Source organism: Lepidochelys olivacea (genome assembly GCF_965140295.1).
Source record: "Lepidochelys olivacea isolate rLepOli2 genome assembly, chromosome: 9".
Lineage (NCBI taxonomy): Eukaryota > Metazoa > Chordata > Testudines > Cheloniidae > Lepidochelys > Lepidochelys olivacea.
This window is the reverse complement of record NC_140419.1, coordinates 8467867-8481925: the sequence shown is the minus strand read 5'-3', so window position 1 is coordinate 8481925 and position 14059 is coordinate 8467867. Positions and strand designations below refer to the sequence as shown.

Here is a 14059-nt window from a genome sequence, read left to right as displayed (position 1 = left end):
TCTGCCGGCCCAGGGGCTCGTGCCCTTTCTGGTGGAGGGAAGGCCTGAAAGCCAGATGCAGAGCCAGCCAGTGAAACCAGACGCAGCTCTATTGAGCATGCTCAATCTCGCTGATTTCATTCGTGGGCTGGATCCTGGCCCTTAGATTCCTTTCTGCTGCCTGGAGTTTCCTTAGTGAAAAATCCACTCTGATCAGAGGTGCGAATGGCCCCGAAACTCCCAGGAGAGCCGAGAACGGGAGTGGGGTGGCAGGCAGTGGGGATTGGGTTTTAGAGGGGGCGTGGAGGAAGAATGCAGCAGGCTGAAGGAAGTGTCTGCGTGACGTACTGCGTGTAGCGTAGACATGGTCTCTATAATGCTGTCTCCTTCCATGTAATTCAGCCTAGAAATTGCTGCAGGGTAGGGGTGAGAGGGGAGATGCCTGCGAGATGCTTTAGCCTGGGAAGAGGCTAGGCTAGGAGAAAGTGTGAGAGCCGGAGCTTGCTCTGTTTCTAGAAAAGGCACCTGTCTGCCTGCCGTTCCTGCAGTGGCCGCAGGAGGGCGCTGGATACCTCATTCTTAGGGGAGGGTGGGGCTGGTTCTCAGCCCCCACACACATCCTCCAGAGCAGGATAGGGAGCTGGGTGGAGGAGAGAGTCTGGCGCCCCCCTGTGCATGGGCCCCCAGCGAGCAGGCCTGGGTCCCAGCGCTAGCCCCAGATCCCACAGTTGCCAGTGAGCTTTGCACCCCCGCTAAGCGAGATCACAGGGCTCTTTAGAAAAATAAGCTCTTTAATCGTAAGACGTTTTCCCAGTAAAAGACACCCGCCCCCTTCCTGATCCTTAACTCTAGCGAGCAGCCCGAATCCGTCTCCTTTCCGCTTCCACCGTCGTGATAAGCAGCAAGTGCAGCAGCACCCTCCCTGTGGGGAGGCTGGGCTGCGGTGACACATGGAGAGCTGGGGGCACGAGCCTTGGGGCTGCAGGGTCGTGCACCCGCAAGTGCCTTAGCCCACAGCAGCGTTCTGCCGGCTGATCCCCTGGCACAGCGAGTCCCCCGCCCCGCCGTGCTGGGCTGGATTACACAGTGGTTGGCTGGAGACAGGGCTGGTGGATGGGGAGTGAGTTCTCTCACATGTGCCCTGGGGCGGGGACGAGTCCGCACGTGTTGCATGTGTGTTGGTTGGATTCAGAGGCCCCATGCCAATGAGTCCTGCCTCACTGTGTGCCCACAGGAGCTCCTCCCTGGAGGGCAGCGTCCTCTCCCTTTCCTGGGATGTGCAGAGCTGACACTGCATCCTCTGGCCCCAACCAGTCTCATGGGGGCCAGGCCCCTTTTTGCTCAGCTCTAAAGTCTTCACTGTGAGTCGATATTAACCAACGCAGAAATGGGGGGGCCTCTCTAGGACTGAAGGAGCCCCCTTTCTGTCCTTGGGTGTGACCTCCTCTGCTCCAGCAGGGTCCTCTCCGCCCTGCTCTTCCCCCAATCGCTGGAGAGTGGGAGGGGGCAGGATATGCTTCCTTCCCACCTTGTCTCCACCTGTGGTCTGGTGGGTGCCTCCATCATGAGGCAGGGCTTTCACTGTCCCCTTGAGGCAGCTGGGGACATGGGGTGCTTGGGGGCTCTGGCACCCTTTGGCTTCCTTCCCGGCAGAAATCCTTTGCCATGTCATGGAACAGGAAGCGCAGCTTGCCTTGCACGAGCTGCCGGTAGACCAGGAAGATTACGCTGGGGTGGCTCTGTAGGGTTGTCCGGGAGGTGCGGTCCGGCTGCCAGGCACTGACCTGTCCCAAGACAGAGAATGGGCACTCAAACACACAGCTTCCCCCGCCCTGAGCAATCCCCTTCAGCGTCACCGTCTGGGGCCAAATCTGCAGCTGGGACTCCGGGCTTAGAGAGGAGCAAGGTGAGCTCTTCACCCTGCTGTAATGGGGGTGGGCTGGGCAGGGCTGATGGGGGCAGAGGGGCAAGGCTGGGGCTGGGCAGAAGGGGTCTCACCTGCCAGCTGAAGGTCTGCAGGAGCAGGAGGAAGGAGTTGGCTTTCTTGTAGAGCTGCCCCAGGAGGGCAGCCGCACACTCCTGCCTCACATGGCCCTGCACAGCGGTCACCGCGTCCACCAGCAGCGCCAGGTCACCGAGGATTTCCTGCCTTTTTGTCTCATTCTGACAGGGACAGAGAAGGGGGAGGGGGGGCGTGAGTGCCTGGCCCCAGTGCTGCAGGGGTTGGGGCCCCCTAGCCGCAGGCAGGGACTCAGGGGTGAGAGCCCCAGTCCTTCCCACATCTCCTAACCCAGCAGCCTGATGGGAACGTGGACGCTGGCATCACCCCACCAGCAGGGGGCGAGGGAGCCTGCAAGGGGGATCCCTAGAGAGCAAGACTGCCCCCTGTTGAGCCCATGGGCGGCAGCAGCCAGCAGAGGAACAAATATCTCCCTCCCCTCAGGGACTCCTCCCTGTGTCTGCTGCCCCCTCTGTGATGGGCTGAGTGATCATCTTCCCCCTCGTGGCCAGGAAAGAGCTGGAACTCCTGGGCCCACCCCACCCCACGCCTGTCCCCCAGGGCCTCTGGCCTTACTCACTGTCTTTGTTTTCCATTCCCGGAGGCTGAAGTCCACCATGGGCAGAGGAAGGGGCTGGGAGAGTGAGGGGAGCTCCTGGCACTGGCTCTATGGGGAGAGGAGGTGGAAAGCACCGAGTGAGATGCCAACAGGCCTAGGAGAGCCCAGCCCGTGAGGCCAGCTCTAGGGGCAAGAGACGGAATGAGCACAGGCTCAGGAGGAGTGGAGGCGTCGCTGGGGCTGTGCCGCACAGCTGGCCAGGCAGGATATTTCTCTGCCTTCCTGCCTCTGAAGTTTGTGTGATCCCAGCCTCTCCCACCAGGGGGCGCTGTAGGGGGCCAGGCAGGAGGAACGCTGGCTGTGGGGGGAGCTCCCAGCTGTGCCAGTCCCAGCCTCTCCCACCAGGGGGTGCTGTAGGGGCTCAGGCGGAAGCGCTGGCTGTGGGGGAGCTCCCAGCCTCTCCCAGCAGGGGGTGCTGTAGGGGCTCAGGCGGAAGCGCTGGCTGTGGGGGAGCTCCCAGCCTCTCCCAGCAGGGGGTGCTGTAGGGGCTCAGGCGGAAGCGCTGGCTGTGGGGGAGCTCCCAGCCTCTCCCAGCAGGGGGTGCTGTAGGGGCTCAGGCGGAAGCGCTGGCTGTGGGGGAGCTCCCAGCCTCTCCCAGCAGGGGGTGCTGTAGGGGGCCAGGCAGGAGCACTGGCTGTGGGGGAGCTCCCAGCCTCTCCCAGCAGGGGGTGCTGTAGGGGGCCAGGCAGGAGCACTGGCTGTGGGGGAGCTCCCAGCCTCTCCCACCAGGGGGCGCTGTAGGGGGCCAGGCAGGAGGAACGCTGGCTGTGGGGGGAGCTCCCAGCTGTGCCAGTCCCAGCCTCTCCCAGCAGGGGGTGCTGTAGGGGCTCAGGCGGAAGCGCTGGCTGTGGGGGAGCTCCCAGCCTCTCCCAGCAGGGGGTGCTGTAGGGGCTCAGGCGGAAGCGCTGGCTGTGGGGGAGCTCCCAGCCTCTCCCAGCAGGGGGTGCTGTAGGGGGCCAGGCAGGAGCACTGGCTGTGGGGGAGCTCCCAGCCTCTCCCACCAGGGGGCGCTGTAGGGGGCCAGGCAGGAGGAACGCTGGCTGTGGGGGGAGCTCCCAGCTGTGCCAGTCCCAGCCTCTCCCAGCAGGGGGTGCTGTAGGGGCTCAGGCGGAAGCGCTGGCTGTGGGGGAGCTCCCAGCCTCTCCCAGCAGGGGGTGCTGTAGGGGCTCAGGCGGAAGCGCTGGCTGTGGGGGAGCTCCCAGCCTCTCCCAGCAGGGGGTGCTGTAGGGGGCCAGGCAGGAGCACTGGCTGTGGGGGAGCTCCCAGCCTCTCCCAGCAGGGGGTGCTGTAGGGGCTCAGGCGGAAGCGCTGGCTGTGGGGGAGCTCCCAGCCTCTCCCAGCAGGGGGTGCTGTAGGGGGCCAGGCAGGAGCACTGGCTGTGGGGGAGCTCCCAGCCTCTCCCAGCAGGGGGTGCTGTAGGGGCTCAGGCGGAAGCGCTGGCCGTGGGGGAGCTCCCAGCCTCTCCCAGCAGGGGGTGCTGTAGGGGGCCAGGCAGGAGCACTGGCTGTGGGGGAGCTCCCAGCCTCTCCCAGCAGGGGGTGCTGTAGGGGCTCAGGCGGAAGCGCTGGCTGTGGGGGAGCTCCCAGCGATGCCAGCCCCAGCCTCTCCCAGCAGGGGGCTCTGTAGGGAGAAGGGCAGGAGGGCTGGCTGAGGGGGAGCTCCCAGCAGGGGGCGCTGTAGGGGCCCGAGCAGGAGCGCTGGCTGTGGGGAGCTCCCGGTTAGCCGGGCTGGAGCGTGTCTCCTTACCACTCTCTTCTCCATGTCCTTGGCTTCGCTGATGTACTTCTGGATCAGCCGGTTGTCGCAGACCAGCCGGGCCGGGCTCGTCCTGGACAGCTTGATGTGGAGGAGGAATGCTGTGAGGAACAGCAGCCCTGAGGGCAACCAAAGGGAAAGACAGCATGGGCCAGACTTCCCCGAGGGCAGAGCCCAGCCAGGAGACCTGCGCGCCCGCTCCATGGGGAAAAGCCCAAGAATCTCCCCTAGTTTGCCTCCCCACACCCCACCCAAGGAGAGCTGTGCCCCCATCTCACACCCACAGGTCAGTTCTTGGGCCGTTCTCCAGGGCTAGCACAGGCCTATTGTCCCGTCTCTAGGCCCTTGGGGCTTTTACCTGGCTACATGCTGGCCCTGTCTGTGTTGCCCTCTCCTGGTTTCAGCACCTGCGGTTATTTAGTTGGTGCGCAGCCAGGCGTGGCTCACCCGCCCCTCCCTGCAGCCTGTGGGTGCCCCATTGATGGAGACTCATGCTGGGCCACACGTGCTTCTCCAGCTGTTTCTCCTGCCTTCTCCTTCCGGGTAGTCACGCACCCCACCCACTACCTGCCAGGCAGGACAGTGATTTACTTGTCCGCCCTGAGGCCGGCGCTTTAAGTCAAACCAAGCTGAGCTCCAAAACCGAGCCAGTCACCCCTGGCCCAGTGCTGGTCACCTGCCTAGCTTTCTGTCCCACTGGGAATGGGACCACCCCCTCCTCCATCCCCCTCCCCTCCTACCCAGCACTGGAGCACGGTGGAACGTGTGAGAAAAGTCAAAGGCAGCCCATGCACTCGTCCTTTAACACGTGTGAAACTGCTCACGTTCCAGCTCAGGCCTAAACTTTCACTCCGCTAGCCTAGCTCACGTTAAAGTCCACACTGTCTTGTCGACACAGCTTTGATCCCTGTCTAGCCAAGAGCAGGGCAAAGGAGGGGCTGGGCCTGATCGCCCCTGTGTGGGCCCCCGCGTCGCCATTCACCGCTGTGCACGAATTTTCCGCTTGCCAGCAGGGGGTGTCTGATACACCCACCTGCACAGGTGTAAATGACCCACGGTGCCAGGCATGGAGAATTGGGTACGGTGGGTGCTTTGTTTAAAAAAAGAGCTGTTTCTTTCCAAAGCAACTCGGGTCTGGGGAGGGATGAGGGGATCTGCCAGGCAAATGGGTGGCAGAAATGTGAGAAGGAGAAACGGATCAAGAGGGAAACAGTTTTAAGGTTAGGGAATCTTCCCAGAGATGCCCTCTGGCCCCAGTAAGGGAGCCGGCAGGCTGCTGGGATGGATTAACATGTGTGTTGCCCCACAGGTGGCTAGGGCATCTTCAGACAGAAAGCCCCTTTGTGGTGGTGACTGGTGTTATGAACTGGTCTAGGGTGGTGCTGACAGCCCTCTACCAAATCAGGCCTTGCTGTGCTTGGTGCTGTACAAACACACTGAGACAGTCCCTGCTCTGATTAGCTCACAGTCCAAACAGACAAAGGGTTGGAAGCAGAACAGAGAGGAGAGGTGACTGGCCCAAGCCCCTGCAGCATGTCCATGGCAGGACCAGAACCCGGGTCTCCTAGCTCAGGGCCCTACCCACCGGGCCATATGGCTGTTACTAGCTAAGGGGCTTTGGAAGGCCGTGCCAGGCTGAACGTCAGCGGGTTTCCAAACAGAAGCCCTTCCCTGAACTGCTAACTCCTGGAGAGTAACCGTCCCAGGTAAGCAGCTCATTTCCCTCCCACTCGCAACCGCATCAGCTTGGGCCAGGCAATGTCCCCATGCTAGCCCCGTGCCGTTTCACTTTCGGCTTCTCAGGGAGCAGCTGCAACCGCAGGTGCGGGAATGTGGCAGGGGAAGGCTGAGGCCATCTCCAACGCTTTCCAATGGACTGAGACGACAGCAGAACAAATGTGACTATTACAGCCGGAAAACAATGGTAAAAGGACATTACAGTTGCAAAGTCAAGCCCCGCAACCTTCCCTTGGCCCACTTGTGCGGATGCGCTGCGGCCGTCACAGCTGCTTGCCAACAGCAGAGGAATGGTGAGAGGCAAGACTTCTGGGATCGATTCCAGATTGCGGAGGGGAGTGTGATCTAGTGGTTACAACCCCTTCTTTAACAGTCCACCCAGCATATACCTGCTGCAGCCTGTCTCTGCCACCGTTTACCTAGATCCCCCCACACACAGCCGATCTCTGTCCCCCAGCTCCTTGCCCACCCCCACTCTAACAAGTTCTCTGCCCCCTTCTGCAGCCAGTCTCCAGGCACCCCCAATCCTCTCTCCTGTGCGTCTGTCCAGTTTCCTCGCCAGTTCCCCCGCTGCCTGGGCCCCAGCAGGCGGCGTGCCGAGAGCACAGGAGAGTCTCAGACCGCTGATGTCCAGAGCAACAATTGCAGGGAAAGGCCAGCTGAGGGTGGGACATGCTCATTTGCCCTCTGCGGATGGGGTCTGGCTGCAGCCTGGGCACTGCGAGGGTTGGAGCATGCTCAGTGCAGATGAAAACTTTGGGGAATTTAGCTGCCAAACTAAAACAAATCTCTTTTGCAAACTGAGATTTTTTCAGCGGCTTATAACGTGGCCGAATTTGGGTTGGTTTTCACAGGGTTGGCAAAAGGCAAATCACTCCCACCAGGGCAACCCTTCTGCCAAATCTCAAAGCCTTACTCCAAAGCTGGGGAGTGCGAGAGCTTCCCAGCCAAACACTTGCATGTGTTTTCTTAACATGGGCAAAACGACATATTTTCCTCTCCTCTAACAGAATCGTTTTAGCTGAAACTTTCCCAAAAGATTCAGCCGGAGGCAGATCCCAGGCATGGAAAATTTCAACATGAATGGTTAAAGTGTGGCAAACAAGGTCTCCCAAAGGGAGACCATGAGCTCTAGGCCACCCTCCCTCTAGAATTAGGGTTCTACACCCTGAAACATTAGACCCACCTACTTGACAGTGCCCCTTGGCAGGAGAACCGCAAGTATCCACTGCAAAAGTGAAATGGGGCCATGTTTCCTGCTGGGCTCCATCCCCAGGAAGCGGGGCAGTGATAGGGGAGGATAAATGGTTTCCTTAGCTGGCCGTGTGCGTCGCACTCTCATCCCGCTGATAAGGCGCGTTTGCACCGCGAGTGATTCTGGACGCAGGTTCCTCTTCGGTGGCCTCAGCACAGACGCGGACGGGCTCTACGTCGTGGGCGGCGTCACACGCGGCTCAGAGCATTTCGGGGAATGCCAGTGTCCTCTGTACAGTGCGTCCCAGAAACCCCCACCCTGCCCCAGGCAGCCCCCGGGCCCTGCACTCTCCAGAGGCAGCGACCCTTCCTGCAGTGACTGCTGGGGGGCCGATTCCCCGCACTCAGAGCCCTGGGTCTCTAACAGAGACGCGCTAGTTCCAGGGGAGTCCTGAGCTTGGGACGGGGATTCTCTGGCCTGTGGGTGAGCTCGCTCCGCTCGGCCGGTGAGTCTGTGAGCTCAGGAGCCTGGCGTCTCCCCTTGAGTCCCCTGGGAGAGGCTCCTTGCTACTCAGCTGCTTTGAGCATCCCAGGCCTTTGCTGTAGCGGCCCTGCCCTGCCCATCAGTCCCCATCAACCCCACCCAGCCCAGCCCTGACCCTCCGTTTCCATCACTCCCGCCCGGCCCGGCCCTGTCCCTCCATCTCCATCACTCCCGCCCGGCCCTGCCCTGCCCCTCCGTCCCCATCACCCCCACCCGGCCCTGCCCCTCCATCTCCATCACTCCCGCCCGGCCCGGCCCGGCCCCTCCATCCCCATCACCCCCACCCGGCCCTGCCCCTCCATCTCCATCACTCCCGCCCGGCCCGGCCCGGCCCGGCCCCTCCATCCCCATCACTCCCACCCAGCCCTGCCCCTCTGTCTCCATCACTCCCGCTCGGCCCGGCCCTGCCCTGCCCCTCCGTCCCAATCAGTCCCACCCGGCCCGGCCCGGCCCTGCCCCTCCGTCTCCATCACTCCCACCCGGCCCTGCCCCTCTGTCTCCATCACTCCTGCCTGGCCTGGCCCTGCCCCTCCGTCTCCATCACTCCCACCCGGCCCTGCCTTGCCCCTCCATCTCCATCATTCCCACCTGGCCCTGCCCTGCCCCTCCGTCCCCATCACCCCCACCCGGCCCTGCCCCTCCATCTCCATCACTCCCGCCCGGCCCGGCCCGGCCCCTCCATCCCCATCACTCCCACCCAGCCCTGCCCCTCTGTCTCCATCACTCCCGCTCGGCCCGGCCCTGCCCTGCCCCTCCGTCCCAATCAGTCCCACCCGGCCCGGCCCGGCCCTGCCCCTCCGTCTCCATCACTCCCACCCGGCCCGGCCCCTCTGTCTCCATCACTCCTGCCTGGCCTGGCCCTGCCCCTCCGTCTCCATCACTCCCACCCGGCCCTGCCTTGCCCCTCCATCTCCATCATTCCCACCTGGCCCTGCCCTGCCCCTCCGTCCCCATCACCCCCACCCGGCCCTGCCCCTCCATCTCCATCACTCCCGCCCGGCCCGGCCCGGCCCCTCCATCCCCATCACTCCCACCCAGCCCTGCCCCTCTGTCTCCATCACTCCCGCTCGGCCCGGCCCTGCCCTGCCCCTCCGTCCCAATCAGTCCCACCCGGCCCGGCCCAGCCCTGCCCCTCTGTCTCCATCACTCCCACCCGGCCCTGCCCCTCTGTCTCCATCACTCCTGCCTGGCCTGGCCCTGCCCCTCCGTCTCCATCACTCCCACCCGGCCCTGCCTTGCCCCTCCATCTCCATCATTCCCACCTGGCCCTGCCCTGCCCCTCCGTCCCCATCACCCCCACCCGGCCCTGCCCCTCCATCTCCATCACTCCCACCTGGCCCTGCCCTGCCCCTCCATCCCCGTCATCCCCTGGTCACTGCCCCTTCACTGCCACCAGACTCACTTGGCCCCTGCCTCTCCCTCCCCATCAGCCCAGCCCTGCCCTCCCATCCCTGGCAGCCCCCCCGCCCCCATCCCCAGTCCCCTACAGTGTGAAAGCCTCCGATGCACGGACAGGTTGATCTGGGCCGTGTGATGGGAACAAGGTTGTGAGCCAAGCAGGGGCTGGCCTGCTCCCTCTTCCTCGGCTGGCGCTCGGTGCTGAGGCTGTTTGGGGCAGGGGCCGGCAGGTTGGGGATTCCCTTTCCTGAAGGACTGAGAGTGGGCAAAGCAGTGAGAGACGCCCCATCAGCCCGGGGGGACGGGGTGCTCTGAGTGACCCGGGGCTGGAGGGCAGTCTGTGGCACCCGGGGGCACTTGGGCTGTCTCAGGCCGGCACAGTCACTGACGTTACAGGCCTGGGAAGTGCCCAGCCAATAGCTCTGAGCCCCACATTCCCAAGGGGGAGAGGCCTCATCCCCGCAGTCATGGGCACAGCCCTGGACACTGGGCTGCAGGGACCAGTCCTGCCCTGGACCAAGCAGGGCCCGCTCTGGAGCTCTGTCTATCCCTGTCCAGGTGTGAGACTCCACCCCCCTCCCCATGCCCAGACTTGGGGGGTGCCCTGTCCCTGTCCACCCCCAGCCCAGCACTCACTGTTCAACTCCATGCTAAGCTGGCCGTCTCTGCACTGCATCTTTCTCCCCGGGGCCAGCGGCTGGGCTCCTGCTCCCGTCCGGCTTCCATTTAGGGCAGCTTTAGCCCAGGCTCTTGGCAGGGCAGGAGGACTGGGCCGTGGGGCAGGGGACAGAAGAGCCCCCGAGTGACGCTGCCCAGCTCCCGCTGCCGAGTGACCACAGCAAGGCTTCCTGTTGTGTTGTTTGACCTCCGAGGGAAGGCACTGGGGCACAGAGCGCAAGCCCTTGGGAAGGCTTCCTGCTTCCCCCGGCTTCCTCCTTGGCTTGCAGCACTGGAGCTGTGCACAGGGGCTGGGATCTCGGAGGCAACCACCTCACTGTGCTCACCCACTGGCGTGCGATACAGCTCGTGCCATGAACCAGCCCCACCAGCTCCCTCTCTGCACGAGCCGGGTGAGCCCCACTTCCCGCTGGGTCCGCGTCTCCTGCCCACCTGGTTTCACAGCACGGACTGTGGGAACTTGAGTGCCCCAAAGAGTGAACGGCATGCAAGCTGGGGGCCTGGCGCTGGCTCCCCAAAGCTGGAGGCCTGCAAGGGTGTCTGCTTTGGGCTGCACAGCTGGCTGGTTCCCCCAGAAAGCCCCAACCATCCAGCCAGGAGGTCAGGGCTCACGCGCTGCTCTTGGCACCACCTGGAATGGAGACGGTGCAATTAGTGAGCAGAGAAGGGAAATTCCAGTTCCATGGTGGACCTGCTCCCAGCACCCCCTTCACTCCCCCTGGCACCGGAGTCCTGGCCTGTGGGCTCAGGGATGCAAACCCCACCCCCACCCCGCAAGGTCCCCTAAGTGACACACAGAGATGCTGGTGATAATCCTGCCCCAGACCTCCAGCATCCACCATCCAGAGGAACACACACATCTGCCCTGGGAGCTGTAAGGGGCCCGCTACCCTCATGTCTGTGTCAGGCAATTCAGCCGTGTCGGGTTCACACTAATGCAAAGAATGGGCAGCTCCATTTCCGGCATCCTCAGAGCTACCCTCAGCCTCGTCCCTGGGCTTTATCAGCTGCTCAGCTCCTGCTGCCCCACAGAAGTGCCTCCAGGCACTGTCCTCTGCCCTGGGCCCCTGGGTCATCTCTGGGGTCACCCTTGGACTCAGTCATCTGCCCCAGTGGGGGTGCAGGGCAGAGCTGAGAAGATTCCTGGGAAGGAATCGGATTCTAGGTGCTAGAGCTCTGTGAACCAGGGAACCAGCCAGGGAACCGAGCTGATACCATGTGACCGGCATGTCCCATCCAAACTAGCCAGTCCCTCTGGACTCCCCACCGCGAGTGGCCGCTGGAAAACCCGGTCCAGACCAGGCGCAAACAGCCGAGCAGTCCGTACAGTGGGGCAGTGGGAAGGACACACAGCTCTGGGGCGGGGCGGGGAGGTGTGAGCTTTGGGAGCCCAGAGCAGATTGCAAGTCAGGAAGGGCCAGGGGAGGAAGCAGGCACAGAGCCCCCAGCCCCAGGGGGCAGCTGGTGGAATCCTTGGGGCCTGGGGAAGGGGCAACTGTGGGACAGGGGCCCAGGCCCAGGGAAGGGGCAGCCGTGGAAGATGGGCATGGGCTGGGGAAAGGGCAACTGCAGGAGCCCAGCAGGCAGAGGCCCAGCCCAGGGAAGTGGTGGCCCACCGGAACCAGGCAGGGGCCCATCCCGGGGAAGGGACAGTGCAGGAGCTAGGCAGGGGCTCTGCAGGGAAGTGACTCTCGAGCTATTTGCTCAACGTTAATTGTTAATGAAAGTCCCCCAGGATTGGTTTAACTGTGGAAAGCCCAGGCTGCCAACTGTTCAGTAAAAGAAGGGGTGAAACACAGCCAGCCTGGAGCGTCAAACCCTCAGCTCCCCTGCCCGGGGGGGGGCCTGTAACCCCCCCCCTCGCCCCCACCCCATGAAGTTCTGTCTGGTGAGTGCCAGGATGCCAGCGCGGAATGGGGAAGGGCAGACCCCCCCTCCCCCAGCACATTCACCCCCAGGGAGGAGCTGCTCCTGCATGGGCAGAAGCTGGATACATCCCAGTGCCCCCCAGGAGGGCTCCATGTGTGCACCCCAGCATCCTCAAGGTTGCAGGTGCCTCTTGGGATGGGGTGAGGCTCTTCCTTCACAGCACTGTAGGGCCTCCTTCAACACTGGGCTGTCTAGCCAGGTGCTGCCCTGCTGCCCATACACCCCAGCCCCTTCCCCAGGGGAGCTGTCTGCCGGGTAACGACCCATCCGGTTAGAGCCAGTTGGAAAATGACCCCCCGCAGCTGTGCCAACAGCCCTGACACCCCTCGGCTGTACGCTGCCCCCACCCCTCGGAGCGGGCACCCAGCCTTCCTCTGCTCGGGAGCTGCATGTACAGGGGGCATGCTGCCGGAGATCCCCAGGGCCACCTCTCGTGCTGCCACCGGGGGTGCCCAAGAGGGGTCAGGACCCATTGCACTGGGTGCCCGTCCCACAGAAAGCACGACGTGCTCCGGGGCCTGAGGGGCTCAGTCGGAACAGACCTGCCAGTCTCTGCCCCCGTAGTTCCTAGCATGCATCTTCTCGGGGTATGGCCATCGGAGAAGGGTCAGACCCCACCCCAGCCACGTCGGCTCCTCCCCCGGGCTCCTCTGCCCAGGGCTGCAGGAAGAAGCTGTTTGCAGGGCAAGCGCCTAGAGGCAGGGACCCAGCGCTACCAGCATCTGCAAAGACCCTGGCAACCAACCACTGACTCACGTCTGTTGCCCCCCAGCTGCCCCGCATCTGGGAAGCCCTCAGTTGGGTTCACTGTTGTCTCCTGCCTTTCCTCTCAGACTAGTCCCGCTCACGGTCAGGCGTACGCATGCACACAAAACACCTCCGGCCTTACACACCTGCACATGCTCACACGCCAGCCACGTGGGCCATTGTTCCTGGCAGAGGTGCGGCCTCCCTGGGAAGTTGGATGTGAGACAGACCAGACAAAAACAAACACCGCTCCTCTCCCATGACCTCCCTCCCTCCCCGACCCCAGGCCCTGCCATGCCAACCTGGAGAGCCGCAGAGGAGCTGGGCCGGCAGTCTGGGATCTGGAGGGGAAGCCGGAGGGCAGGGCGTGTGCCAGCAGGAGCTCCGGCCTGGTTCTGAGCAGACGCAAGAGTGGGCCGGCAGGCGAGTGAAGCGCACCGGGGTCAAACGCCCCCGGCTTCCCACACACCTGGCCTTGCCCAATGCAAACATTGCCGAGCTGCGGTGGGCGTCTTTGCCTGACCTCCTTGCCTGCTGCGGACGTGACGGGCTGCAGGCGCCCTGGCATCAGGGAGTCTGAGCCAGGGGCTGAAGCGCCAGGGCTATGCAGGGCACAGCAAAACCGCCCCAGTCCTCAACTGGCTGTATTCTGTGTCTCCATAACGCCAACTGCAAGTGGGCACAGAGCCTCGGACCCCGTCTCCAAGGGCACCCGGATGCCATGGGGAGGGCATGGCCTCCACACTGAACTGCCTTCCTGGTCCTCTTGCTTGAACCTGAAAGTGGATTCTCTTTAAAACTGGAATTTAGCAGCAGCTCACAAATCTGCCCTCTGCCCTCCCACAGTCCGTCTGGGACCTATACGGAGCTGCCGCCGGTGCCCATGCCCATGGGGGCGCTTCCTCTGCCCAGCCCGTGGGCTGCCAGCAGGAAATAAACCCACAGCAAAGAGCATGGACCAAAGAGGCTGCCAGCCTGCTGCTGGGACCAAATCTACAGAGTGGCCCAGGGAGCAGAGGGCTGATGCTTTAAGCGGGACGACCTTTCCCTTGGTAATTAAGGAAACTAAATTAATTTGGACCTGGTTAGAACCAGCCCCAGAAGAGCAGCAACAACAGTAATAACTAACCAAGCACCCCAAACTGTGCCAAGTGCCTCCCGAAACCAATAAGACGCAGGCCCTGCCCAAAGAGCTCACAACCTCCTTCCAGACAGCGACACAATAAGTGCGTGGCCGGGACATTTCAATACCATGGAATGGGGGCGGGGGGGGGGGGTGTGTGGCTTTTTGGGTATAAGTTCTAAGCAGGAGCTCAACACCTGAACACGTGATTCAAGGCCCCAGTCCTGCAACTGGATCTGTGTGGCTGGACCCTTGCAACAACCAGGCATTAGTGGTGAGTCGAAAACGAACCGCACCCCGGCTGGTAAAAAGCATTTCTCCAAGATCTAACTGCCATATGGTCAGTTAAAGAGCGCA

At 63.0% G+C, this 14059-nt stretch overlaps 1 protein-coding gene across 6 annotated transcripts; it reads right to left on the bottom strand.

The window, feature by feature from the left end:
• Positions 1–50: 50 nt before the first annotated feature.
• On the bottom strand, positions 51–13803 carry THPO (thrombopoietin). Of its 6 annotated transcripts, none has more exons than XM_084639595.1 (6): positions 12882–12971; positions 9862–10534; positions 4344–4471; positions 2559–2645; positions 1978–2142; positions 51–1763 (listed from the first exon to the last, which is right to left on the bottom strand). In XM_084639595.1, the coding sequence occupies exons 2-6, from the start codon at positions 9899–9901 to the stop codon at positions 1542–1544; spliced, it is 642 nt and encodes a 213-aa protein (XP_084495721.1). In that variant the 5' UTR covers positions 9902–10534; positions 12882–12971; the 3' UTR covers positions 51–1541. The 6 variants fall into 6 exon arrangements, with proteins under 6 accessions (XP_084495721.1, XP_084495717.1, XP_084495719.1 ...); XM_084639591.1 differs by having other exon boundaries at positions 10336–10534; XM_084639593.1 differs by lacking the exon at positions 12882–12971 and adding an exon at positions 12726–12875 and having other exon boundaries at positions 10336–10534.
• Positions 13804–14059: the final 256 nt, after the last annotated feature.

Bases quoted from the DNA above. Each gene is read 5' to 3' on its own strand.
- THPO (XM_084639590.1), bottom strand. From the start codon at position 13,071: ATGTTTGCATTGGGCAAGGCCAGGTGTGTGGGAAGCCGGGGGCGTTTG. The intron at 2,143-2,558 runs GTGAGTAAGGCC...TGTCCCTGTCAG, and splicing joins GGGAATGGAAAACAAAGACA to AATGAGACAAAAAGGCAGGA. The intron at 1,764-1,977 runs GTGAGACCCCTT...GTCTTGGGACAG, and splicing joins TGCAGACCTTCAGCTGGCAG to GTCAGTGCCTGGCAGCCGGA.